The sequence below is a fragment of the Arachis stenosperma genome, chromosome 8 (assembly GCF_014773155.1).
Source record: "Arachis stenosperma cultivar V10309 chromosome 8, arast.V10309.gnm1.PFL2, whole genome shotgun sequence".
NCBI classification, from domain to species: Eukaryota; Viridiplantae; Streptophyta; class Magnoliopsida; order Fabales; family Fabaceae; genus Arachis; species Arachis stenosperma.
Window position 1 is genome coordinate 13,165,610 of NC_080384.1, and position 25,450 is coordinate 13,191,059.

Consider the following 25,450-nt stretch of genomic DNA (forward strand, 5'->3'; position numbering starts at 1 on the left):
TGACAATTAATAATCATAAACTTTGGATTTTCTTTTTGGATAAGGTAGGCCTTTGTGCAAATTGCAACGCAATGGCAAAACATGTTCCATACGTAGCAATATACCTTATTTCAAAAATGAAGATATCATATAAAATAAATTAGCATGCTCAGTTTTCAAACTTTAATATATCATTATTCTCTCTTTTTTGTTGTCATGAATATATCATTATTTATATGCGTGTTTGTCAATAACTTTGGTATTTGTCCGGCCTTTTTCTTTTTCTTTTTTTTTTTTTTTTTGGTCGATGCCTTTTTCTTTTTCTTAAAACCAACTAATTACATTTTGTTGGGCTTTTGGCTTTGGGTTAGACCATCTCATGGTATGTCTTTTCTTTTCTGGGCCGGATGTTCTCTTTTTTCTTTTTAATTTTTTCCAACTGACTCTATATGTATTCTTTTTCTTTAAAAAAAAATTCACTTAAAAAAAGCACCCTGATACTATAGTGAAAAAAATTGCAGCTGCCAAAAGATTAAGAAATTACCATACAACATGCATACAAAGAAGGGAATAGAAATCTTTTGGCAAACGATAGCTTTAGGATACTACTTGGTTTAAATTTTATATTTATCGTTAAATATTAAAAAACAAAAGTGTATAACATTAATCTATAACCCACGTTCTCTTCTCTTTATATATATTCATTCCCAAACATCACCCCTAAGCGATCTAATTTCAATTTTTGCAATTTTATATCTGCCTTTTTTTTCCGGTTATATTATAATTATATTGCTATGCTCTTTCGAAAAATTAGAGAGAAATAATATACGTCACCCTATCAAGATCAAAACAAAATTGCATTTAAAATAACTTCATATACTGGTTTCATGAGAGAATAGAAAAGAAGAAAATAGTTTCTATCAATGTCATAAGACAAAAAGCAAGAAGATACTTGTTTTTTCCCCTCAAGTTAACAAGTCATAAGCATATGCATTAATAATACAAAGAAGGTATTACTTTGTAAGAATTCTTTTTCTCCTATTGACACCTTTTCTAGCAAACTTAGATGTACGAGTTACCTTAATATCATGAACATTGCCTTTGTAATCACAATGTTCCATTACATTATTGCCATGATGCTTTTTGCTTTTATAACTACTAATCTCAACTCGAGCATGATCACCATTTCTAACCCGTAAAGATTTTCTTAAATGCGAGCTTTTGTAGTCTCTCCTTCTACGCGAAAGTGATGGAAAACGATTTGAAACACTTTCATCACTATAATCTTGTTCAGTTGCGAAGTAGAGCCTGTTATCTATAGTGTTTCTTAACCTCCTCCTTCTTCTCCTTTTAATATTGTGCAGTTTGGCACACAAAAAAGCACAGACATATTCCCATATGCAACAATAAGAAGAACAACATGCCCATATTATTTTGCAAAGCCCCCGCCCAATGCACCCGAATATGCCTAATTTATGCAGCAGATAAAAGAATAATAGAACTGCAAAGAAAAACAGAACATTAAACATATTTAACTAAATTATCATCAAAACAACTGCATTTGAGTTTCTATCTTGAATCAGAAAACATTGATAAGTCACTTACCCGCATACAGCAGAATAAAAACCATGGCGAGTCTCAAGAGATTGGCAACGCAGAAATTTTCGATGTAGCAAAGAAAGTCCCATGTTGGTCCACATACTGAACTGAAACAAATTAAATTCCAATTTTCACATTTCATGTTTAATTTAATTTTGAATTTATTAAAATGCATTGAAGAGTATGTATTGTATGGTGTTACCTACAAGACTTGCCGGAGAGGAACTCAACAGGGGAACTAAAAAGTTTGCCGACGCCGTTTCCAATTCCCTGAGCAAATGACTCAATAACGTTGCCCATAAATTGAAGATCAGGTTATTTCTTTGTGAAATGCAATTTTATAAGAGTAGAAGCGGTTTCTTTTTTTCTTTCAACTGTTTGAATCTTTTCTTTTTCTTTTTTCAATAAATCCCTTATTTCACTCTCTGCGGCTCTGCCTTGGCAGTTGGCACATCGCCTTCCTCGCAGGGATGGGAAGAGAAGAAGGAGGACGAGAGCGCGGGAAGGTTGAGAATTTCTTCTTAGGGACTCTCATTTTGTGGGCCCTATCCGTTTGTTTTCAGATACTATTCAATAACCGCAGCCAGCTTCTCTACGTCGTTGCCGGCACTGTATTCTACCAGGGCTGTAATTCCCTCATCCGAATATTCTTTTGCAAACAAACGCACAAAGACAGAGACGCTCTCTTCGTCAACACCTCCGTCTCCCTTCTCCATTCTACCATCACCTCCGCTTCAGGTTCCCCCTTTTACTTGCTTCTTTCTTATCCATACACAAATCTGAGATGCGAATTCCAGATGAAATAAAAATCAGCCTCTTTTTGTTGCTAATTGTAGTAACTTTTCTAATTTGTGGAATCTAAATGTATTATTATTTGTTTAATTGTTTTAGCCTTTGAGGTTAGGGTTCAGAAAAACCCAGTCTATACTGTCTTTTCTGTTGATTGCCGTTGATACTGTCATTTTTTCTTTTGCAGTGGTGTTTATTTTGCTCAGACAGGTGCTAATTAACGGTCCGAGTGGAATGTTCGATCACTCGCAGTTGGTAGAACATACATGGCCATGGGGATTTGAAGCATTGTGCTTTTCATGTGGTTACTTTGCATATGATCAATGGGATATGCTTTGCTACCACTTGTACAATGGTTGGATCCCTTCCATCCTTGTGCATCATCTGGTTCTCCTAATTTGCTTCACTCTTGCTTTGTATCGAAATATCACCATCAACTACCTCATTCTTACTTTAGTTTGCGAGGTAAGCTTCGGTTATTTTGAAACTCCACCTTCTTCTAACTGATTGTACCATGATTGAATGAGTTTTTGTGATGATATAGCTGCATTCAATCTTTCTGCACGTGAGGAAAGTGAGACGGATGTCCGGTGTACGCGAAGCAAAGGGCAGTTTTGTTAAGCTAGAATGGTTTCTTAATTGGTTGACATTCTTTCTGGCAAGGACTATACCTCACATTCTCATCACGGTCAAGCTCATCCGGGATGCTCACAAATTTGGAAGGGGAATGGAGCTACCACTGGCTCTGTTTGGCATGGCTGGTATGAATGTGTTGAATATTGGTCTTGGCCTTGATCTCATTAAAGCTTTTAATAGAGAGAGCAAGTCACACCAGACTAAGCAGCATCACCATAGTGAATGAGATAATAGAAATCAGCATAATACTTTGTTCTTATTGATTTCTTTGTATTAGCATACCCCTTTACTAAAAGTGTAATGTAGTATATTCATGGAGATGAGGTATATTAGATCTAGTGTCATTTGTAAAGTACACATTGATTGTTTGTAATCTCCGCTATCCAAATTGTTTTGGAAGAGATATCTATATTCTAGGATAGACTTCTAGTCATTTTATAATAATATTTATACTTCAGGTTTCAAAAAGTTATGAAAATGATAAAAATGGTAATTAAAGAGCACATAGTTGGTCCACTAGAAGTTTTGATCCTTGGTTCAACAATAGAATAACCTTTTCAGAAAACAAAGATGATGTGAACTATGTTTGTTTCCAGATGGCAGTAGAAAGTTTCTGAATTACATCAGAAGTGAATGGCTTCCGTTATAGTTAGTTTCTCTACATCCTCATTCAATTTCTATTCCATTTTTATCTGGAATATCTACTCATGTTATGTGTCATTTAAATACAACTTGAAATTTTCAAGTGCTGCTAAGCAATTTAGTTGATTTCCCAAAGCTGCTATTGTTTGTTGGCAATCAGCAAGCTTCCCTGCAGCCAGTGCTAGATCCTCCTGCCATAGAAAACCATTTTATGTTACAAACACTGAAGTGTTTTCTAGATTCATGTCAATATCAAATTGTCAATGATGAGTGATGACCAACCTGTTTGATCTTCATGTCACTGAACAACAATTTCTCATTTTGCTTCTTGCTTTCTAGCTCTTCCTCCAGTACCTTACACTTGATTGCGATTTCATCTGACATTGCCTGTTCTCTATCAACCTCAGCTTCTAATAACTGAACTCTTTTGGTTATTGATTGTGCCTCGGCTTCCATGCTCGCTAGTTGGTTTTCTATCATTTGCTCTGATTCGTTGGCATTTTCTAGCTCTCTTTGCAGCTCCTTCAATTTTGTGTCTGCCTCTCTTAGCCGAAGTTGCGAGGCCTCGAACTGCTCTTGGCATTTCATCAAAGCTATCTCCAGCTCAGATTTATCTACATTCGCCTTATCTAGCTTCTCTTTTAGTTCTTTCATGTGACGGTTCATCGTGTCAAACTCATCTCCAAGGGAGATTTCTCCGTTAGTACTTTGATCAGTAACAACTGACTCCTGGTTAAAGTTTTCAGTTGTAATCTCAGGCATTGCAGCAAATCGTTCCATTTCAAGAAAATCGTCCATGAGATCAATTTTAATAGCACTGGATGGAATTTGTCCACACTTGTCATTCTTGAACTGAACAAGCTCTGCAATTAGCGCAGCCGCCCATGAATCAGAACTCGGCTCACACTTGTCTGTTTCTGAGCCACTCTTCCTGCAGGCATCAATATCAGCCGCATTCAGCCTCTCCCCGTTGTCTGATTGACTATCCGTGAGAGATTCAACACAAAATGAGGATGATGTAATTGATTTATGATCACTAACTGCCGAGCCTTTACAAGCTGTGCTCTTCAGTCTCCGGCATTCGGCCTCAAGTTTTGCCACTTTGCTGATGCTTTCTAAATGTTGCTTGCTAGCTATCTCGGCCGCTTGCGTGCTTAAATCCCTCTCTATTGTCCTTATTTCAAGCTCCTCTGATTGAGCTTGGAGTTCATGCTTCAGTTTCATATTCTCTTTCTCCAAAATTTCAATCTTATGTAACATCTCAAGATCAATTGATTGAGATATAGCATTAGAAGCTTCCAATTTACTCTGGAGCTCAATGAGCTTGCTCTGGAGTTCAATTTTCGCAGATTCTAAGTCCCTTGTTTTGTTTTCTACAGCATCATGGAAATTCTGTTCCTTCTCTTCTCTTACTTGTCTTAGCTGCCTAACACACTCCTTAAGTGCGGCGTCTAAATGCGCAACTCTATTGTCCAAAGCCGAATTTCTGAGACTTAGCGCCTCGAGTTGCTTCTTTAAGCCTGCAACTTCTTTTTCAGCCTTCTCCCAACCTATAAGTTCATGAAAATGGTCCAATTACATATGACCTACCCAAACTTCATGCAAATTCTGTTTTGTGGTTTTCTTGCTTAGCAATCAGATGAATTGCTTCAGACAAAGTTAAAAGAACACCAAGCATATTCAAGGTAGAAAAGCAATAGTGGAAAATATGAACCTATTATTACAAAACATTTCTATGTATGTACCTGCAATGGCTTCTTCAGCAACTTCAGCATGTAACTTAACCAAGTCTTCTTTGCCACTTACATTCACAAGTGCTGCAGATAGCTTCTCTGAGATGTTCCTCAAACCATAAGTTAAATCTCTGTCATTTATATTCGTTACATCATCATTTGCTTCATTTTGATCTTCCTCCAATGCACTATATTTTACATTCTGCCTTAAATTTGAGGTGAGTTCAAGTGAACGCACAATTTCGTCGACATCTTCAGCACTCGCCACGTCTTCTGATGTGATATCAGGGGATTGGTTCTGTCCCATAGGAAATTCATCATGCTACAGAGACAAGAAGAAAACATAACTAAACTATTCCCTAAAGAATTATAAAATATCTGAAAGTTATGCCTAATTTCAGAAAGAAAAGTTGGTGAATACACAATTTAGAGTGCTTATATTACCAGTTCATCCGAGTTCCTGTCAGAATCAGACCCTGAAAATTCAGTTTGCATGGAATTCATCTGCAAAGAAATTAACCAAAAATGTGGAGAGCAGAAAGCTTTGGTTAGTGCTTCATCAACTTTTTACTAAACAGAAACCTCATCCTGCAAGCTCTATCCTTTAGATATCAGAGAATTCAAAACACATTTTTAACATTTCCTTCAACAAACTCAGTTGTTTAGACAGAAAAAAAAAAGGTTACTTTGCTTGATATTTTCTGATTAGCTTTGTCTAGAAATAAACACAAAGCATGTGTACAGAATGAGCCTTTAGGGGTTAGCTTTGACAAATAAAATACCATTATAAAATATTAGAAGGAGAAGTATCAAAGTTCCTAGAGCATCATTGAGACTTTTTACTGAAAGAAAAAAAAATAGAAAAAAGAAAAAGAAAGAAGAACTGGTTCATAAAACCTTGCAGAAAAAGTACAGGTAATGAAACATTACATGGTATCCAATGCAAAATATCCCAAGAACATTACATGAAGTCATGAACATGAACAAAAAGGGAAAAAATAAACTCAAATAATACCTTTGACTCTGTGATAAGTGGAAACCAACCTTCAGGATAGCTAGAAGCCTAACAATGAAACTGGAAAAAAAAAAAGAATGAGTTTGAGAGTTCAGAGTATAAACTCAAGGTTTGAAATAAATAAATAAATAAAAAGGCTATAATCAGTGACATGGGCTGGTATATTTTGAAAAAAAGTGGGGGGAGGGGAAAATGGGAGAGTACAAGTGTGTGTTTCACTGCACAAGTGCACATAAAGATAACAAGTACTGACAAACAAGTAGGAGATTAGGGGATAATAGGTCTTTCTATTTCTTGAATTCTTGCTACCCCTTTCTCTTTTCTTTGCATATAAAAAATAGATTGCCATGTGACACTACCATGTTCATTTGTGAATTTCAAGGTTATCTAAGTGCATTGCATGACCACAGTCACATTTTTTTAATATATTATTTATCTCATTTAGAATTTAATTATTGTATTGTACTGGTTAGGGTCATTTATGAACAATCCATGAATTCGACCGAATCCAAGAACATAATTGTCTTCTTATATCTTTTGTTGTTTCATGGTCTGTACAACAATTGTGTGTGAGAACAAGGTCATATGTAAAAATAAAAATTGATTTTAGTACTTAATTAATTGAAAAACTTCTCTCCAGAGAAACATGACAGCTCGGTGCACAATCATTTAAGGTTAATCCGGTCTGACAAAGGTTGTACCTAAAAGATTAATGTATATAACCTAATTCGATAATTATATCAATATTTGTAATCTTAAAATCACATGGAAACAACTCAACTGTTATTCTAAAACTCTAATATCCAACACAAAATACTTCCATAAAAGTAGTTTAAGCATTTACACAGCAGTATATCATTCCTAAGAAAATGTAACTATACCAGAGAAAAAGAACTGTTTTCCTTTTCTCAATTCGCCATTCATAAGTTATTATTAATAGTGACCATCCTTTTTTTTTTGTGCTTCACTTAGCATTTTGTATTATTTTGTAGTTTTTTTTTTTTAAAGAATGAATAGTATCTGGGCGGCATAAAAGAACAGAAAAATATACAATAATAACTTCACAGACAGCAAGAAGCCCCCACACTCACAGTATGTATAGTGCCACACATACAAACTGCCACTCTAGTTCCTTTAGTTTTTCAGTTTTCATGTTTCTTCTTATTATTATTTTGATTTCTCACGGTATTTTCTAACCCACAGACCACAGACTAATTTGTCGTAATATTGAACTCTATTTAAAGATTTGTCGATGACTAATAGATTACTTTATGCACAAGGCAGAATTCGAACTCCTGACACTTGCTTAAACAAACTAGTGAGCTAACGACTAGACCAACCCCATCTAGTTAATTATTATTATTATTATTATTATTATAGAGATCAATGAAGACTTCTTATTCAATAGATCATAGATATATGCAGAAGCATACATCTTTGTATAAGACAAAACAAGTTGACCCACTACATAAGCAAAAGCAGCAAATAATAAGACAAACTCATTTCCCATTATTAGCACTAGCAAATGACCCGCGCGTACGCGCGGTTAAGTAATAATACTCATCAAGTAATAATACTCATCGAATATATTTTATAATGTAATTTAGTTTTTAACGTGTATAATAAATTTCATAAACATGTGTAAATTGTGATATAATCATTGTTTTATATTATGATGAGAAAATTTAGTGGTTAGCGGTCTTATAAATTAAATCAGAATGATGATTTATCTCCTACATTATATAGTTTGGGATAAGATGAAAAAAAAATGAGCAGCAAATAGTAAACAGGTCAAGTATTCTAATAAAAACACATAGTTTCGACTACATGGATATAAGTGGAAGTTGAGTGTTACTATTTGAACGGAAGCATGACAGTTACATTATGGGTCTTCTTGGATAATCTGCAAAGTGTAAATATAAGTGTAGTTATTATAAAGAAATATTATGTTGAAGTAATCACATAAAGAAATAGTTATTTGATAAAAACAATTCTAAATTTTGAATTTAAAGAAGTTAATATAATATAAGTATGCTAAAAATATGAGATATCTTACCAAGCGAAGAATATTGAGACCAGTTTAAATATTTCTGAAAACTTCTTGATAGACCACATTATATGTTGATGTGGAATTGTTGGATTGATCATGAGATATTATGATCTTTAGTCCATCTTTGTTAGTAACTCTTGAAACAGCTACATAAAGTTGTCCATGTGTAAAAACAGGTTGCTTAAGTAGCAACCCAACATGATTTAAAGATTGACCTTGACTTTTATTTATGGTTATTGCATATGATAACATCAAAGGAAACTGTCTTCTTTGAAATTTGAATGGTAATTTTCCATCTGACGGGGTTAAGGTCATTCTTGGAATGAACACCTTTTCTCCAATATTGCTTCCTGATAAGACCTTAGCTTCGATTACTTTGTTGCCTAGCCTTGTGATAACCAATCTAGTTCCATTACACAGACCGGCTGAATGATCAATATTTCGAATCAACATTACAGGACAACCTTCTTTAAAACAGAGTTCATGGTTTGGGAGACCTGGTGATTTTATACTTGCTAAAAATTCTGGAGTGTGTATGCTAGCTAATGTGTCATTATCTCCTTCTTTAAAGCAAGGCGAATCTGAACTTAGGTATCTTTTCATTTCATTGTTATTCAAAGAGAGCATGTAATCATTAACTTCTTCAACAACGCTAATAGTTGGCGCAAGGATAGCCCTTCCTTGCAAATGTTGTATGTTTGAATAGTCCTTTAGATAGTCAGTATAAATTGCTTCAACAATTGCTTGGATTGGGTCATTAAAATCTGTCAGTAAAAGTTCTTGTGGTATGTCAACTAACCCACATCCATCTTCTAGTTGTCCAAGCCTTCCATCACCTACATTCAAGATCCACGTTGCAAACGATTTCAATTCCTCACTATTGTGAATTCCAGTTGAAGTTCTTAATCTCATATTCTGTGTTAAGCTCAAAATTTGGCACTCATGCCACAGGTAAGAAGAGTTAATTGAAGCATTAACAATGTCCTGTCGAGACCCTTTTGTGATAACTGGAAGAATTTGCCTGAAATCTCCGCCAAAGACTACAGTTTTACCACCAAAAGGTAATGATAAACTTGAATCATTAGTAGAACGAAGCAAGTCTCTCATAGTCCGATCTAGTGCTTCAAAACAGAACTTATTCATCATTGGTGCTTCATCCCAAATAATAAGTTTTGTTTCAGAAATTAACTCTGCCAATGGACTTCCTTGTTTAATGTTGCAAGTAGAATATTCATCAGGAGTAAGAGGTATTGCAAATCTGGAATGAGCTGTTCTTCCTCCAGGTAATAAAAGAGATGCTATACCACTCGAAGCAACTGTTAAGACAATTTCACCTTTTGACCTAATAGCAGCAGATAATGTTTTCCAAATAAAAGTCTTACCTGTACCTCCATATCCATATAAAAAGAAAACTCCTCCTGAATTTGAGTTCACGGCAGCAATAATTTTATCATAAACGGTCTTCTGTTCCGATGTCATTTGTGCTAAGTATTGACTGTGTTGTTCTGCTAAGAAAACACGATCATAAGATAGTTCATCAAGTATTAATTTATTTTGCATAATTCCCCGCCGTTGAAGGTTTATGTTTTCCATATTAGGATATGGCATTGTTGGAAAATCACGCAGTGTCTTTCCGTTACTATTAAGTATTTGCTCGATTTCAATCAGAGTCAGTTGTAATAACTCAGATTCAGACAGAGTCAAATCTGCAATATGAATAAAACTTTCAATGAGTATGATATGATTTGTATGAAATCAGTAATGAATAATTTTTGTTAAAAAAATCATTTCTTTTCTTATATTTTGTAACATATGTATAAAAGCATAATTATACAAAAGGTATGCTATAGATAAGAAATATAAAGTAGAAAGGTAGGATTAAATTTTAGATAAGGAAATAAAACCTGGTGAGTTAAACATGGTGATATGATCATGTAGTATGCCATCTGATAATAGCCCAAAACTTTTTTCCCAAACGGCCTCAGGTCGTACCATTGTGTTTGACCACAAAAGTGTTGCAAAAAGTTTGCGCACATAGTGTCCAGATCCCCAATGACTTGCTTCTTCAATTGCGTCAACATATTCTTGATCATCATCTAATAAACCTCGTGCATAACACGCATCTCTAAATGAAGAGTAGATGACACCATTGTATGTTTTAACATCTTCATAACTTGTTGGACCTCTTACAATATTCAATAGCATTCTAAGATAGTATAATTCACCGGATGATGGTGGGACAAAGAATAATCTACCAATTACTTGAGCACTTTTTCTTGGTTCCCAAGTTCTGATGCTTCGTTTCCAGACAAAATGAGTTGGGAATTCATTGTAAGTTAATAGTCTGGCTGATTCATAAGTTGCATTTGCTTTGAACCATGCTATGAACATTGATTCTTTGATTGTTGCTCTGTTTACCGTGGTTTGCAATGTGTCGTTATCTTCAAATAGAACTGTCTGCTCATCAGGCAAGTGAAAACTCAGCCGTTCAACTGATGGTTTCCTATAATGTATATCATATGCAAATATCCTCCAAGCAGATTCACATGGAGAGATGTAGCGACAATCATGAAACATTTTTATTTCATCTACAATGAAATTAGGACGATCAACTGCTGAATTTGAATAGAAAGATGCTGTTACTCTATCATTTCCTTTGTTAATGTACTTGAATAGATACTTGATTGAACGTGATTGATTGCACCACTCAACATTTATATGAGCACCATATTTTAACAATAGGAATCTATTATGAGGCACAACATAACGATTATCCAACTCAATACCTGAAACCTCAATGGTTCTATTATCATCTCGACGCCTATATATTGGATATCCATTTTGATCAATGGTAGTAAAATCAACGAATTTTTTTGGAAAATGACGAATGCACTGACCGTTTTCCATGCAAGGGGAGTTTTTCTTTGCAAGCCCACATGGCCCATGTACCATAAAATGCTTAACTGCTTCATAATAATTTGGATCATGTAATGGATCTGGGATCTCAGCTGATATGATTTTGTCAATATCTTCTGGAGAAGGATATTTATATTCTGCTGCAAGAAATAGTAATATATGCGCATGTGGCAATCCACGTTTCTGGAACTCGATGGTATATATCACTGCAAGCAAAGGTTGTTAAACACACCAATCAGTTGACTTTTTCAAACTGTAGTTTTTTTTAAATGATTAAATAATAATTTATTTACCTGCTTTGGAAACACCAAAAATTCTATTTTTATGAATGTCTTTGATAAGCTTCTCCAACTTTGCTTTGAATAACCTGCAAATTACATCAGGTCTGTCTTCAGGCTTCAAGTTGGTCTCTTTGCAATAACGTTTGATTTCTTCCCATTGTGGATTGCAAGTAAATGTAATAAATAAATCTGGATAACCAATTGATCTGCAGATGGCCATTGCATCTTGATAATTTTGGATCATATATCTTGGTCCACCTGTAAAGGTTGCCGGTAGAATAATGCGCTTTCCAATGTTAGATGCTTCAGTTTCTCCATTGAGAATTGCATCTTTTAGTCCCTTATAGATTTCAGCTCTAAATTCTTTTTGTTTTGAGTACACATATTTCAACCTAGAAGCTTCAATCATTGAGTAGGCATCAACTATGAATTGTTGAAAAAGTCTTCGAGAATAGATCAAAACACCCTCACGTAAATTTCTATGTTGTATTCTGAAAGCAAAGAAATCCCTCATACTTACATAGGAGCTTTCATTGTTAGGATTGGTGTTAACTATATTCAATGAAATTTTTTCCCTCCAACCATCTTCACCATATGGAAACAATAAAGGGTATTGTAATCCTAGGTATGACGGATGTAGTTCAGAAATCCGTTTAAGTTCACCAGACTTTGTTTCAACAATAATATCCCTTCCTTGTGTATGTGGATCAAAATCTCCGACAACCAAGCCTGCAACCTCATCAACTGATGGCAAGTTGTATGTTCTTCCATCTCTACCCCTTTTTCCAATGAGCTTAAGACGCACGTTTGTTTGGGGATTATTAGTCAGGACATCCCGCATCAAACGAAAAGATTTGGTAAGAACATTATGTGTATCTAGCATTTGTATAATGTCTGAAACTATGTGAACATTCCATTTATCTGCGTCTTTGTCAGAACTGAAAAGTAAAAGCAACTTGTGTAATTATTTTTGAAACACTGCATAAAAGTTTTAAAATTCAGATGAAGCAACATTATTATATCATACCTTACAACTGAAGTCCGGTTTTTAATCTCATTTTGAGTGTCATAAATGTATAGTTGAGCAAATTTTGCTGACGCTCCTTCTTGAGGCAATAAACTTCCCATAAGGTGATAATTCTGACCATGCAAAATGAAGGTAGGGGGTCCTCGACTATTGTTGTTAACGGATCTATCTATTTTCCCCCCAAACGAAGTAAAAGCAAACATGCTATTATATGTGCGAGTATTATTTTGGAAATGAATAGCTTTTGCATCTGAGCCAAAGAATAACTCATCAAGAATTTCTGGTGGTTGTTGTAGTCTTGGTAGCTGCACTTGACCTCGACGGCAACATAAAGTGAATTTAGGATTTCTTGAATTATAATGTCTATCAATTCGTTCATCATACCAGAACCTAGCGCCACAGTGCTCGCACTCAAAATCTGGATCCCCCATATCTAAATAACCTGTAAATCATGGGTTCTTTTTAAAAATCAGCTTTAGTATTAAACAGCCTGTAAAAGGCATGATTCATATTTCAATGTACTACCTTCTCTTTCATTTTGCAACATAGTGTCAGGCGGTAAATTATGTGGTTCTTCAGCTGTACAATGAAGACATCAAAATTTAGCAGACTCGTGTAAAAACAACAGCATATTCTAAAACATATGAATAAACATTTTCACTTTGTTTGGATGTTGCAAAGAAAATGGAAGAAAAGAAAATAAGAGAAAAGAAAATAAGAAGAAAGAAAATGGAAGGAAAAGTTGAGTTATTTATATGTTGTTTGGATGAACAGAAAATAGATGGAAAGAAAAGAGACAGAATTTTTTTTTGTTTGGACCCAAACAAAAGTGAGAAGAAAATCATAATCATAACAGTATCAAATTACATTAATACCCTTATCATAAAATAAAGTATAAATATATTTATTTAATCATGTTTTATTATATTTTATAAATATTATAGAATATTATAATTTTATATATTTAATTTAAATTATTTATCTAATATATAAAAAATTTAAAAATTTTCTTATTATAATAATATATTAAAACCAAATTTATATTAATATTTGTCAATAAAAAAATAACTAAGTTTAGTATTGAAAATACAAAATTATAGTACTTTTCTTCTTGTTTTCATGCTTGTGATGGAAAGAAAATTTCATTAGTGAGACCCACACAGGAATTTTCTTTCCTTCTTATTTTCTTTGATAACCAAACAAAAAAAAAATCATTTTCCATCTATTTTCTTTCCATTGATTTTTTTCATTTATTTTCCATCAAACCAAACATAGTGTTATTCGTTAATTAGATGACTTTCCTATTAGAAAATTAACATTTGCATGTGCTTCTTTAGATATTAATTTGGTTATATGAAATGAACAACATACCATGGTCTTCATGTGTTTCATCGTGATCGTCACAAATAGAATTGTCCTCTTCCACCGTGCCTGCCATTCAATAGTAATTCATAAGCTGTTAAAATTGGAGAATTCGTTAAATTCAGATATACTGAATGAGAGATTGCACTTATAAATTATAATTAAAGACTGAGTACATAATGTAAATGATCATTTAACTAAATTTATTTAGGAGCTAACAGTCAGCATTTTTTTTTACAAAGTGACATTGAACATTGAATTTGGATAATGTTCTTTTAAGGAATACATCTAATAACAAAATTTGTAGCATTAGAATTTTTTGGTTCAATTAATTTTGTATTTAATTAATTCACATGCATTATAAAATCACTTAAAAATAGTCAACTTAATTACTGAAGACATCTATTATTCTACATGCCAATTGGAGTTAAAATTGTATAGAGAGATTATATTCTTTCTTTTAGCCTGCTTGCCATTCAATAGTGATTCGTAAGCTATTAACATTGGAAAATCCCTTAATTACAGGTACACTACAATAGAAGTAGCATTTATCAAGTAAAATTAAATACTGAGTACATAATGTAAATGATTATTTAATATATTTTATCCAGAAAGTAATGAATTAGAAAAATATTTTAAAAATGGCACTGAGTATTGAATTTATATGATGTAATTTTCAAGAATACACGTAATAACAAAATTTGTGGCTTTCGAATTTGTTTGTTCAATTGATTTTATATTTTATCACGGGCATTATAAAACTACTAAAATACAGCATTATTATAGATACCTGAATAACTTACCACTTAAAAAAAAGTCAAACTTAATGAATAAAGACATCTATTGGTCTGTATGCCAATTGATAGAAAAGTGTATAGAGAGATTTTATAACTCTCTTCTAGCCTTCCAGTCATTTAATACTTATTGGTGAACTGTTAAAATAAAAGATTTTCTTCAATATAGATACACTAAATTAGAGGTTCATTTATCAATTAAAATTAAAGATTGAGTGAATAATGTCAATGATCATTTAGCATATTTCATTCAGGAACTAACCAATTAGAAAACGTTTTAAACAATGGCAGTAAGCATTGAATTTAGATAAGGTAATAATAAAAAATACACTTGATAACAAAATTTGTGGCATTACAGCTTTTTTTTGTTCAATTGATTTTGTATTTTATCAATCAGTGGGCGTTATAAAACCAATAAAAAACGCAAGCATTATAGGAACCTAAATAACTAACCAATGTAAAAAAAAAGTCAATTTAATGAATACCCCCATCCCCTCTCTGACTCTCTCAAGAAGGAAAACCCTAACTGCATACCCTTTCTATCTGTCTGAGTTCCAGCGCCGCTAGTAGTAATGGTGTTGAGTTCTCTGCCCTTGTTGTGTCGTCAAGGCTAGAACTTTCGTTATCGTTGTCAGCCGGCACCTCTTAGCCTGGATCCGTTAGCCTCGCATCGCCAAATGGTTTGCTCGGAGCTGTTGTTGCCATAGTGGTTTGTGTCCTCCTGGTGTTGTCAAGCCCACGTCTGCAGTCGTCTTCAGCGGCCGTGCTGTACTGGTGTGGCTGTCATCGTTGTCTTCGCCCGTCTCTGACATTGATCCCTCTCTTTATTGAGCTCACAGCCAAGTGCCATCGTGTTTTACTCTGCCGCCGTGGAGACTTCTACCGCCGTGGACTATCGCCATATGTCTCTGCTGCCGTCCAAAATTATACGGTTTGATTATGTTATTCTCTCTCTTTCTTTACTTCTTCCGTAGCTCATTCTTTTTTTTATTTGGTTAATTATAATGATCCTGAATTGGTGTTTTAAGATTCTGGATTCTGGTAGTTGTAATTGCCAATAGTAGTGATAATTTTGTTTTGATTAACTCTGTTGATTAACAAAATAGAATACGGTTGCTGCTTGTTTTGTTGCTTTTGTTCTTTTAATTTTGGAATAGTTTTGTTGACTGTAGATGAAAATTTCAGAAATTTTTTGGAATAATTTTGTTGATCATGAAAAATCCAATTCGACATTGATGCCAATAACCAAATGAAGCCTTTTTTTAAAGAAAATTTTTTCATAATAACTTCTAAGGAATTTGAATGTGTATTTTGTATGCGTGACATTTTATTTTGCTGTATGTAATATGTTCTTGATGATTTGTCATAATTTGTGGGTTTGGTTGGAAATTTGTTAACGTTTTCTAGATGTTTGGAGTTGTCTGTGATCTTTTATTGCTAAATTATAGTCAAGTTATTTTGTGAAATTGTGAGATATTAATTTTACTAATTTAGAAATAATTTAACTAAAAAATTTGAAATTACATATTCACCTTTGAATAATTTTAGTTTATATTTAAATAAAACTGTTGAACTCCGGTTAAAGCACAGTGACACTAACAATTGAATCAGTCACTTACCGGTTGGATTTTCACAAACTTAGAAAACCTACTGTCATGATCTATGTGAAATATCTAGTTATTTTCAAGTCAAATGTTATTGCATTTTATGATTATATCGATATTATGCATAACATTACTAATACTTTGTTGAACAATGAATCTGTTTGAACCTATCTCATTCTCAACTACCGTATTTGTAATTTAAGTGATCTTATTTTTTCTAACACAACCTTGTGTATAATAAGTAGCTAATAGTTTCAATTTTTGACATATGTCATAGAATAATGATATTGCTAAAACTCAAATCTTCAAAAATCCTCATTGTTTACAGAAATTTTTATAGTAACCTAATTATATACACCTGAGATAGTTGGGTAACTAAATTTAATCCAAAATAAGAAGATACCTGGTTGAATATGAGAGGAAGTCTTCCCAAGATGTTCTCCTGATAGAGTTGCATGTTGTGTTGTTACATCTATTCGTCGGGAAGTATCACGATTTCTTGTAGACTTTCTCTGAATTTGGGAACTATTCTTTATTTCCGTAACAATACTCTCTCGTGCAGTACATCCTTGAAACAAAATAGTTTTTAGACTTGCACAATGTTTGGCACAAATGAGATGCACGGGAAACTGATTTCATGAAATTATATTTTGTTATAAGTTTTAGTTGTCTGTCATAAAAGGCATGCATAGATATAAGTATTACCTTTTAGTTTGATGGATTCCTTACAGTCAAATTAATAGGATGAATAACTACATTACTCATTAGACTTATTACCAGGAATGATATCTAGAATCTTGTTAGATAAATAAAAAACAAAGAGACATATGGATGTTTACTAATCTCTGTCATGCTCTTGCTTAACGATGTTAAGCTTACAGGAAAATATAGACAGATTTTGTGCTTAAAATTTTAATTCTTTTTGTGTAAATTTTTTTCTTAAATATAATTGACTTATTTTGCTTAGACATTAAAGGTCAACTTGCCTGATTGTATTTCAGCAAGAGGTCGTCTACCAACAGAATAATCTTCTTTGAATGTGTGACACTGTGAGGAATCTGGTCTTTGATTCTCTGCAATGTAATGTCCAACACTTTATGTATTTTACATGTAATAAGAAAAGGGAAAATATGCAAGTAGAAACTAACAAAAAAGTGTAACATTCGAATAAGAAGAGTATAATGTCATACTCAGATTGAAGAAATTAATAGTAAAGATAAACAAATGATATAACCTTCATGTGTTCTGTGATATAATTTTTGCTTCTTCCCCACAACAATAGCATATCTCTGTTTTCTTGCATGTTTTGCTTTATCTGAATTCATCCCTGGAAATCTTCAGCAAAATTGTTGAGGAAATAAGGCTACAGAAGGAACTGTAGCGATGGAGGCTTAGTTTGTGAAAATCAGCCTTGTATGTGTTTCATTTACCTCTTTTACAAAGGAAAACTACAAACTATTACGGAGAGGAAAAGTACAAACTATTACAGAGGGAACGATCTCTATTAAAAGTTGTGAATTGGAAGTTTTTATTTATGAAGATGCAGGTGTTAAAACAAAAAGTTTTGTGGAAGTCTAAGACACATTAAAAAAGGTTTGTTGTGACCTACTTATCCTTGTTCTTGGTTAGATAATTGTGTACTCTTTCTATATATTCTACATGGAGAACCAACCTACAACTCAGATTTAGGTTTATTATTAATATTCTTGGGAGTAAAATACTTTCCTGATAATGTTAAAATAGAATCACACTCAGAGTGACTTGATGTGTGCATTATCTAATAGACTATGCATGTTCTCTATTTGCCTTTATAAGTACAATTTGTCTTGTACTATTTGTTTATTGTTCCCATATATTGGTTCCGTGAATGTCTAATTTTCTATAATATTGTGCCTCTTTTTTTTCATCATAGGAAAAAAAAATTAGGAACGTGGTTAATGGCTATGTACTCATGGGAATGTGTGAAACTGGCATTTGGTACAAATGCATGCGTTATGATTTTTTGTTTTTTCTTCTTTTATTTTATTATTGTGATTTGTGCTATTTCAACGTTTAAAAATAATCAAGCATGAAAATTATTTAATTAGTAAATTTAGCTAACGCTAATATTTTGATAATATGTTTATTTTGGCCATACCTAAATTTAAGATTTTTTTTTTCTAAATGTCTTAGAAATCCAAGGATAAAATTAGTTATGTACTGTCTTTCCCAAGAAACTTTTGTTATTATTTTAATTTTTTCCAGTTATTTCCGATGTTGATGGGATGGGGCTGAATTTTTTTATTATATTATTTACTATTGTATAAAGAGAAACTCATAACCTTTGTTTTCTTTACTTATTTATTTATTGTTAGTTTAATTTATTTCTGTTTGTTTTCTTTAAGATATCTCAATGCCACTGGCGTAATGTATTTTATGTAGTTCTTTTTGTTTTTGTTTTTGTTTTTTGTTCAAAAAATTATATATCTTACTATTTTTAGTTTAAAAAAACTTCTTATTGATTAAAACAAATGTTGTATTCACGATCTTTTTACTCATAATTCTCTAATTGATATATTTATACTTATCATTTCTGGTATGATAAGAATTGTTTTCCTGAATATTTTATTCCTATAAGGTGAAATGCTATTTTTATTGACTTATACAAATTAAATTACACGGAATTTGGTCATCGATAATAACTTTTCTTGAAATTTTTCTTGAAAAAAAGCATTCAACTTGATTGACTCATGTTCTGTAGAAAAGAATAATACAAAAGATTTTGTTTTTTACAATCCTACTCAACTGGGAATAACCCTAGACAAAGTTGGTTAATAAAATTGACTTCCGTGGGATGCCACCATGCTCCACATTGAAGATGGTGTCTTAAATATCCTTCAGAATATTTGAATCTTGACAGTACAATTTCATTGGAAGGTCTTCCTGTATGTATACTCTCATCCGTTAATGTAATGAGATCTTTGTCTATAAATAATCTAGGATGGTCGTATATCTTTACACCTTGTAACTTGAGTCTTCCCTTCCATGAGAAAGAATCATTCCTTCTTCGTTCAATGCTCCACATGGATACACGACAGTTATCTACACTTCCAGGGTAAGAAATGAAGCAAACCTTTTCCTGATAACTTAAGATCTTATGACAATGTGATCGAAATTGTACTGGTATAGGCAAAATATTGATTTCTCTCGTTATAATCGAGAAAATCACAATTGACTCTGGTACTGAGGACTGGTCAGCTGAACAATTGATCCAATACAAATGACCATCAAGTGAGACATACTCAGGACTAATTTTTCCTATAACACCATGACAACCATACATTCTTGTCCATTGTCGAGTTTTGGAAGAATATATCTTATATAGAATATGTTTATCATTTGAGGATTTTTTAAAACCATGGAAAATACAATACTGAGTCTCTCTTGGAAGATATACAAAAGCTAAGATATTATTCATTGAGATTATGGAATCAAATTTGTTGTAAGTAGTAATCTCTTTGGTTTTTCGAGTTAATATATTGAATACCAACAGAAAATGTGTATGTTCGTTCGTCTGATATGAAAAACAAATATTACCATTTTCAACTCCGATGATTTTAAAGGATAGAGACTGACTTAATATTGGTGGCAAGAATGAATACAATCTATTACCTTTATCTGGGTTGACCCTAATGATCAAATTTTTTGACCTGGCCATTGAGAAAAGGAAGCTTGAATTAGAATTGAGCATTGATTCTTTGAATGAAACATATAATGTTGGGATAAGAATTCAAAAGTTGATAGTGTTTTCATCCACTCTGTTGACAGGAGTCTGCATCTCCCAATAGTAAGAGGATCAGTTCGGCATAAAATCTCAATGATTAACTCTTTTGGGAGGGATTTTATCGCATTTTTTGGTGGTGTATAGTGTTTATTCATTTTTTGGGAATGTTGAAAAGGGGGTTTTGTAAAGGTTAGAAATTTATAGCCATTTGTGAGTATAAGTTTCCATTACTGAAGTTAATATTATATATTTATGCTAGTTAAAAGCACGTGATCCATTTCTTTAATAATTGGAAAAAAGAGTTTGGTTCCCTGATTATATAAAGAAAAAATGTCTCTTCAAAGTCATTTTTAGTTTTGTCAGTGTGTAGTCATTCTTTGAGTATAAAATATTAAGTTTTTTTAATAAAAGTCAATGCATTGTTTACTGTGTTGCTAAAGTAATACTATTTCAGATACCTTGATATGATAGATTGTTGATACAGGACTAATTGTCGATACTATATACTGTCATTTGTGTAGGCTATAGAGAACAAAATCTCCCCGATGAATTGGAAACCTACAAATTATAGTTTCTATAACATAAACTGTGCTTTTAATAGAAAATCCTAAAAAGGTAAATATATTAACCTGGGGAGAAAGTTGTCCTTATTTTTTACATTTCATCGGTGCTCACTAAATTTAAAAACTTGTTTAGTTGTGTACTATTTGAATTTTTAACATTTGGGTCAAATAGCAGAAAATTTAGAGCATCATTTTAATATTTTGTCAATATCACTCATGAATAACATAAAATATTCTATGGCATTTTTTTAATGGCAGTCTTTTCTACTGACTTTAACTATTTTATATCAGCAATTATAAAAAATTATCAGATATAATACTTATAACTAATATAATTTATTAAGATATAAGTTTTTAACTAATAATTCTATATTGAGTAAAGTAAGTTTTTTGGCTTTGAATTATGTTTCACATTTTAAATAGCATGGCTACATTTTGTAATTTATTCCTATTCCAAAGTTTCCAAAAGTTGCCTATCAATCTTGCGTGTCAATTCTGTTGTTGTATTAAATAAATTTAAAACAAAACTTGTTCAGGTATGTTTTCAAGTTATTAAAATTTCATATCAGGATTTTTTTAAAAAGAGAAAATTTCACTCTCCTCTCCCATGAGATGCTAAAATGACACTTTTCTCTCTTCTGTTTTTAAAACGTATATTCTCGTCCCTTATAACTTTTAAAAAACCTATTCTTTAATACATTTTAAATATTTTGTGTTAATTATATCCATTTTTCAACGAAAAATAATTTTTTTTTAAAAAAATTTTCTTTAACAAAAAATTTAATTTATTTTGATTAAATTTTGCTTGCCAAAATACCTTTTAATAAATTATTTTTATTGCTTAAATTATATTTGGACCAAAAATATTTTTAGAAAAGTTTAATAATAAAATTAATTTTTTCTAAGATACCCTTTAACAATTTTTAATTATTAAATTATGATTTGACCAAAATTTTTTCTAACAATTTTTATATTTTACTATTAATTTTTTGATATCAATATAAATTATTTTAATATTAAAAAATATATTAGTAAGATTATTTTTCAAAATCAATATATATTAATTGTTATACACATTAACAATTGTAAAATTTTTTTATTTAAAGTTTAAATAATATACATTGATATCGAAAAATTAATAGTATAATAAAAAAATTGTAAACAAAAAATTTATTAAAATCATAATTTAATAATCAAAAAATTATTGAAGAGAATCTTAGAAAACAATATTTTAATTATTGAATTTTTTTAAAATTATTTTGGTCAAAATTTAATTTTGTCAATAAAAAACTAATTTATTAAAAGGTACTTTCGCAAGCAAAATCCCATTAAAAAAATATAATTTACGTTAAAGGATCTTTTTGTAAAAAATAATTTATTTTTTCTTGAAAAATATATAAAGTTAACATAAAAAATTTTAAACTGGATTAAAGAGGAGGTTTTTTTTAAAGGTTATAAGGGAGGAAAATATACATTTTATAAACAGAGAGGAGGGGAGCGTCATTTTCGCATCTCGCAGGGGAGGGGATTGAAATTTTCTCTTTAAAAAAAAATCAGATACAATAATAATACCTGTAACTAATATAATTAATTAGGATGTAAGTTTTTAACTAAGAATTATAGATCAAGTAAAGTAAATTTTTTGGCTTTAAATTTTTTTAAAAATTTCAAAACCCTCCCTACATTTTATTTTGTTTCTATCCTTTCTTTACAGTTTTCAATTTGCATAGGATATATCCGTAATAGCTTAATTTTAGAACCAAAATGAAAAAAATTGTCACGTATTCATTTTAAAAATTTTAAATAAATAAGGAAAGAAAACAAAAAAAGTATTGTGATTAACTATATGTACTCTTTATGTACTCTAACTGACTATAATTAATTACCTTTAACATTAAAATATCAAAAAAATAATTTAGGTAATTGAATACCTTTAATTGCATATATCTTTTGACTTTAATGCATATTATAATTATAAATTTCTGAAAATTTTATGTGATTATGTATGTAATTTACATATTATTTCTTTGACTTATGTATGCTAATTTTTTTTAAATCTATCTTGTTTTTTTTTCTTTACACAAAAAAATTTTAGTGATAAACTTAACAAAGCTAGTTATCCGATTGAATCAAGAGTTTGTTTTTTATTGTATATTTTTTGTTTATATTTATATTGTATAATATCTGGTACATTTTTGTACAGTTATGTACTAATTTAAATAAGAACATTCGGTTAAAATTGAAGAAAGTGAAAATAATTTTTTTTGTAAAAAATAAGTTATAAGGAAATATGTCCATATATTTATGTAAATTAAAAATAAATCTTAGTATGGACTGTGTATATTGGATCCAGTTAGGTATAACTCAATAGTAAGTTATGATTGAAACATTGTATGATCCACTATTGATATAATCTTACTACATTTTACAGTAAAACTGCAATAAACATATAAACTTATGAATTTAAAAGTAATATATAAATTCAAACCCTTCACAATTTAATAGCCATGAAGATTGCACAGGTAAAATGAATACATAATACCAAGTCATCACTAAGAAAAAGTGAGATGTTACTATTAATTTAAAAGTAGATATGGGCATATGACAACTATTTTCGTGAGCAATCTTTCCCGTTCAAACTAACGCTAAACTAATACAACTGCTAACAACTAATGACAGCAAAAAAGATTTAAATAAAATATGATAGAAAACTAAAAACAGACAGATACTACCAGCACACCAAATATAACAAAGAAGACATTAAAATTGTAAATTAGACTGGGAAGAAACTTTCGTTGAACTTATGGATTGATTTCATTTTCACGTAGCTGTCATATTGGATCCACCGAACTGTTTTCCTTGTGTGATTTGTTTCGTTGTACTTGAGAATATGGAAATAAGTCGACTTCATACCATCCATATCCAGCATTGGTAGATGCCTTTCCATGATGTGTAAAAGGTTATCATCAACAAATAGTGCAGGTATGTAAGGAACCCCAATACCATTAAACGTATATAGCTTGCTCCAAATAATATCATCATTGATAGCATCAGCTTGCCAAATGGTAGAGCTATATGACTGATCATCATGATTATTTGTAGCCAGACAGAGCTTATCATTTCGGATCAACAGATTAAGGCAATGGGCATGAGCTTCAGTTGGAAGGGAATATTTATGAAAAGTAAATGTTACTACAGAGAATGATACAATACATGGAGGGTCAACATCCTCCTCATGAAGTAAGCAACTTACCCAATAAATAACACCATCAAGGGAAACGTAATCAGGATCCAGTCTATCAACGTAGGGTGGACATGTGAGCGACACATTCCAACCCCTGACTAAATTTGTAGACATTGTTAATGTCCATCCAGGACTTTCGGGCTTTTCCTTGAATAGGTGGACAACTGCATAATTAACGGACCTGGGATAGTAAACAAATGAGAAGAAAAAAGCACAATCATCACAATAATGTTTTCCAGGATCATTCATGATGCTAGACTTCCTAGTTGTTGGGTTCCAAGTAAGTATAAAGGTTCTTTTCCCCATAGAACAATAACGTATACAAAATATACCATTCTGAACACCAATAATGTGAAACCATCCCTCTTGTGTTAACAAAAATGGAAATTGGAATGCAGAGGTTTGACCACTCCATGCATTAATTTTCATCATCCAATCTAGGGGAGTAGCCCACCTAGATGAGAATCCGAAATGTGCAAAGAGGGAGCAACCATTGCTTTTCCATCTTGTTCCCATTTCTGTTATGAACTCATAGGAGTTAAGTTTGTTTCTCCAATAGCGGCATGTTGATCGAACACTTAAAAGCGTTCTTGCATCACAACGATGAAATATCCCAAGCATGATCTCATTAGGAAGGTCTGGCAGGATGACTCCCTTAGGGGGAATGTCACTCATTTTTGTAACTGAGAAGTAAGGCAAAGACAATGATAGAAAAGAGTCTATTGATAGTTATAAGTGTTAGTTACTTGTTTATTTTTTGAATATGAAATGGTAGCTCAGTTGAGGCCATTTTATAGTGAAGTGTTTCCCTATTAAGGTATGAAATCATAAAAATTAAGTTGACTATTTTCATGCTTGTAGGGACTCACAAATTTTGAATAATCATTTTATGATAAAATGCTAATTTCTCAGCACTAAATAATGATAGCTAATATACCAGGCTTTGTATAGCAAATACTTCACATTTCTTGATACCGTCCTTTAAGATCAGTCATTTCTTTCTAGTCAATTAAATGAGTTAGTCTAGTCTTACTTTCAATAATGACGGCTTATCAACATTTTGCTTCAAAGGGTTACCATCGAATAAAATTGTTTATTTCAGTATATTTTACATGATCTATAAATGAATATCCAAATTCTGATTGATTGATGGGGATCATTGCAAAGATTTGAAAGCTAATAAAGTTAAGGGAGAGTTTATGTCGACATTAACAAATGAACGCCATTAATGCAATTAATCGAGTGCAGACTCTCTGTGGCAATTGTATATCTTTAAGCGGCATAATCTCTCCTTAGATTTTCCATTAATATTGACACAGACCGTTTATTTTAGCTATCATTTTTTTCTTTTGTTTTTACCATCTTTCCCTTAAAAAAATTTATTCCTTATGTCAGGAGAGACACAGATTTTTTATCTTCTCATTTAAAAACATATATATTCATGTATTCATGT

The 25,450-nt window shown here is 31.8% G+C and overlaps 4 protein-coding genes across 4 annotated transcripts; 1 reads left to right on the top strand and 3 right to left on the bottom strand.

The window, feature by feature from the left end:
* Positions 1 to 992: 992 nt before the first annotated feature.
* Positions 993 to 1,878, bottom strand: LOC130945417 (uncharacterized). Its single transcript, XM_057874138.1, has 3 exons — positions 1,781 to 1,878; positions 1,585 to 1,685; positions 993 to 1,480 (listed from the first exon to the last, which is right to left on the bottom strand). Exons 1-3 carry the CDS (start codon positions 1,876 to 1,878, stop codon positions 993 to 995), a joined length of 687 nt encoding a protein of 228 aa, XP_057730121.1.
* Positions 1,568 to 3,482, top strand: LOC130943414 (uncharacterized). The gene is made up of 4 exons (XM_057871287.1): positions 1,568 to 1,892; positions 2,024 to 2,316; positions 2,555 to 2,832; positions 2,912 to 3,482. The coding sequence occupies exons 2-4, from the start codon at positions 2,049 to 2,051 to the stop codon at positions 3,227 to 3,229; spliced, it is 864 nt and encodes a 287-aa protein (XP_057727270.1). The 5' UTR covers positions 1,568 to 1,892; positions 2,024 to 2,048; the 3' UTR covers positions 3,230 to 3,482.
* Positions 3,483 to 3,509: 27 nt separating this feature from the next.
* Positions 3,510 to 6,466, bottom strand: LOC130943413 (filament-like plant protein). The gene is made up of 5 exons (XM_057871285.1): positions 6,394 to 6,466; positions 5,823 to 5,882; positions 5,391 to 5,700; positions 3,928 to 5,195; positions 3,510 to 3,836 (listed from the first exon to the last, which is right to left on the bottom strand). Exons 2-5 carry the CDS (start codon positions 5,880 to 5,882, stop codon positions 3,714 to 3,716), a joined length of 1,761 nt encoding a protein of 586 aa, XP_057727268.1. The 5' UTR covers positions 6,394 to 6,466; the 3' UTR covers positions 3,510 to 3,713.
* Positions 6,467 to 8,473: 2,007 nt separating this feature from the next.
* LOC130945418 (uncharacterized) lies at positions 8,474 to 24,672 on the bottom strand. Its single transcript, XM_057874139.1, has 7 exons — positions 23,667 to 24,672; positions 14,039 to 14,098; positions 13,193 to 13,246; positions 12,668 to 13,109; positions 11,653 to 12,578; positions 10,348 to 11,565; positions 8,474 to 10,149 (listed from the first exon to the last, which is right to left on the bottom strand). Exons 1-7 carry the CDS (start codon positions 24,670 to 24,672, stop codon positions 8,474 to 8,476), a joined length of 5,382 nt encoding a protein of 1,793 aa, XP_057730122.1.
* Between the last annotated feature and the right edge of the window lie 778 nt (positions 24,673 to 25,450).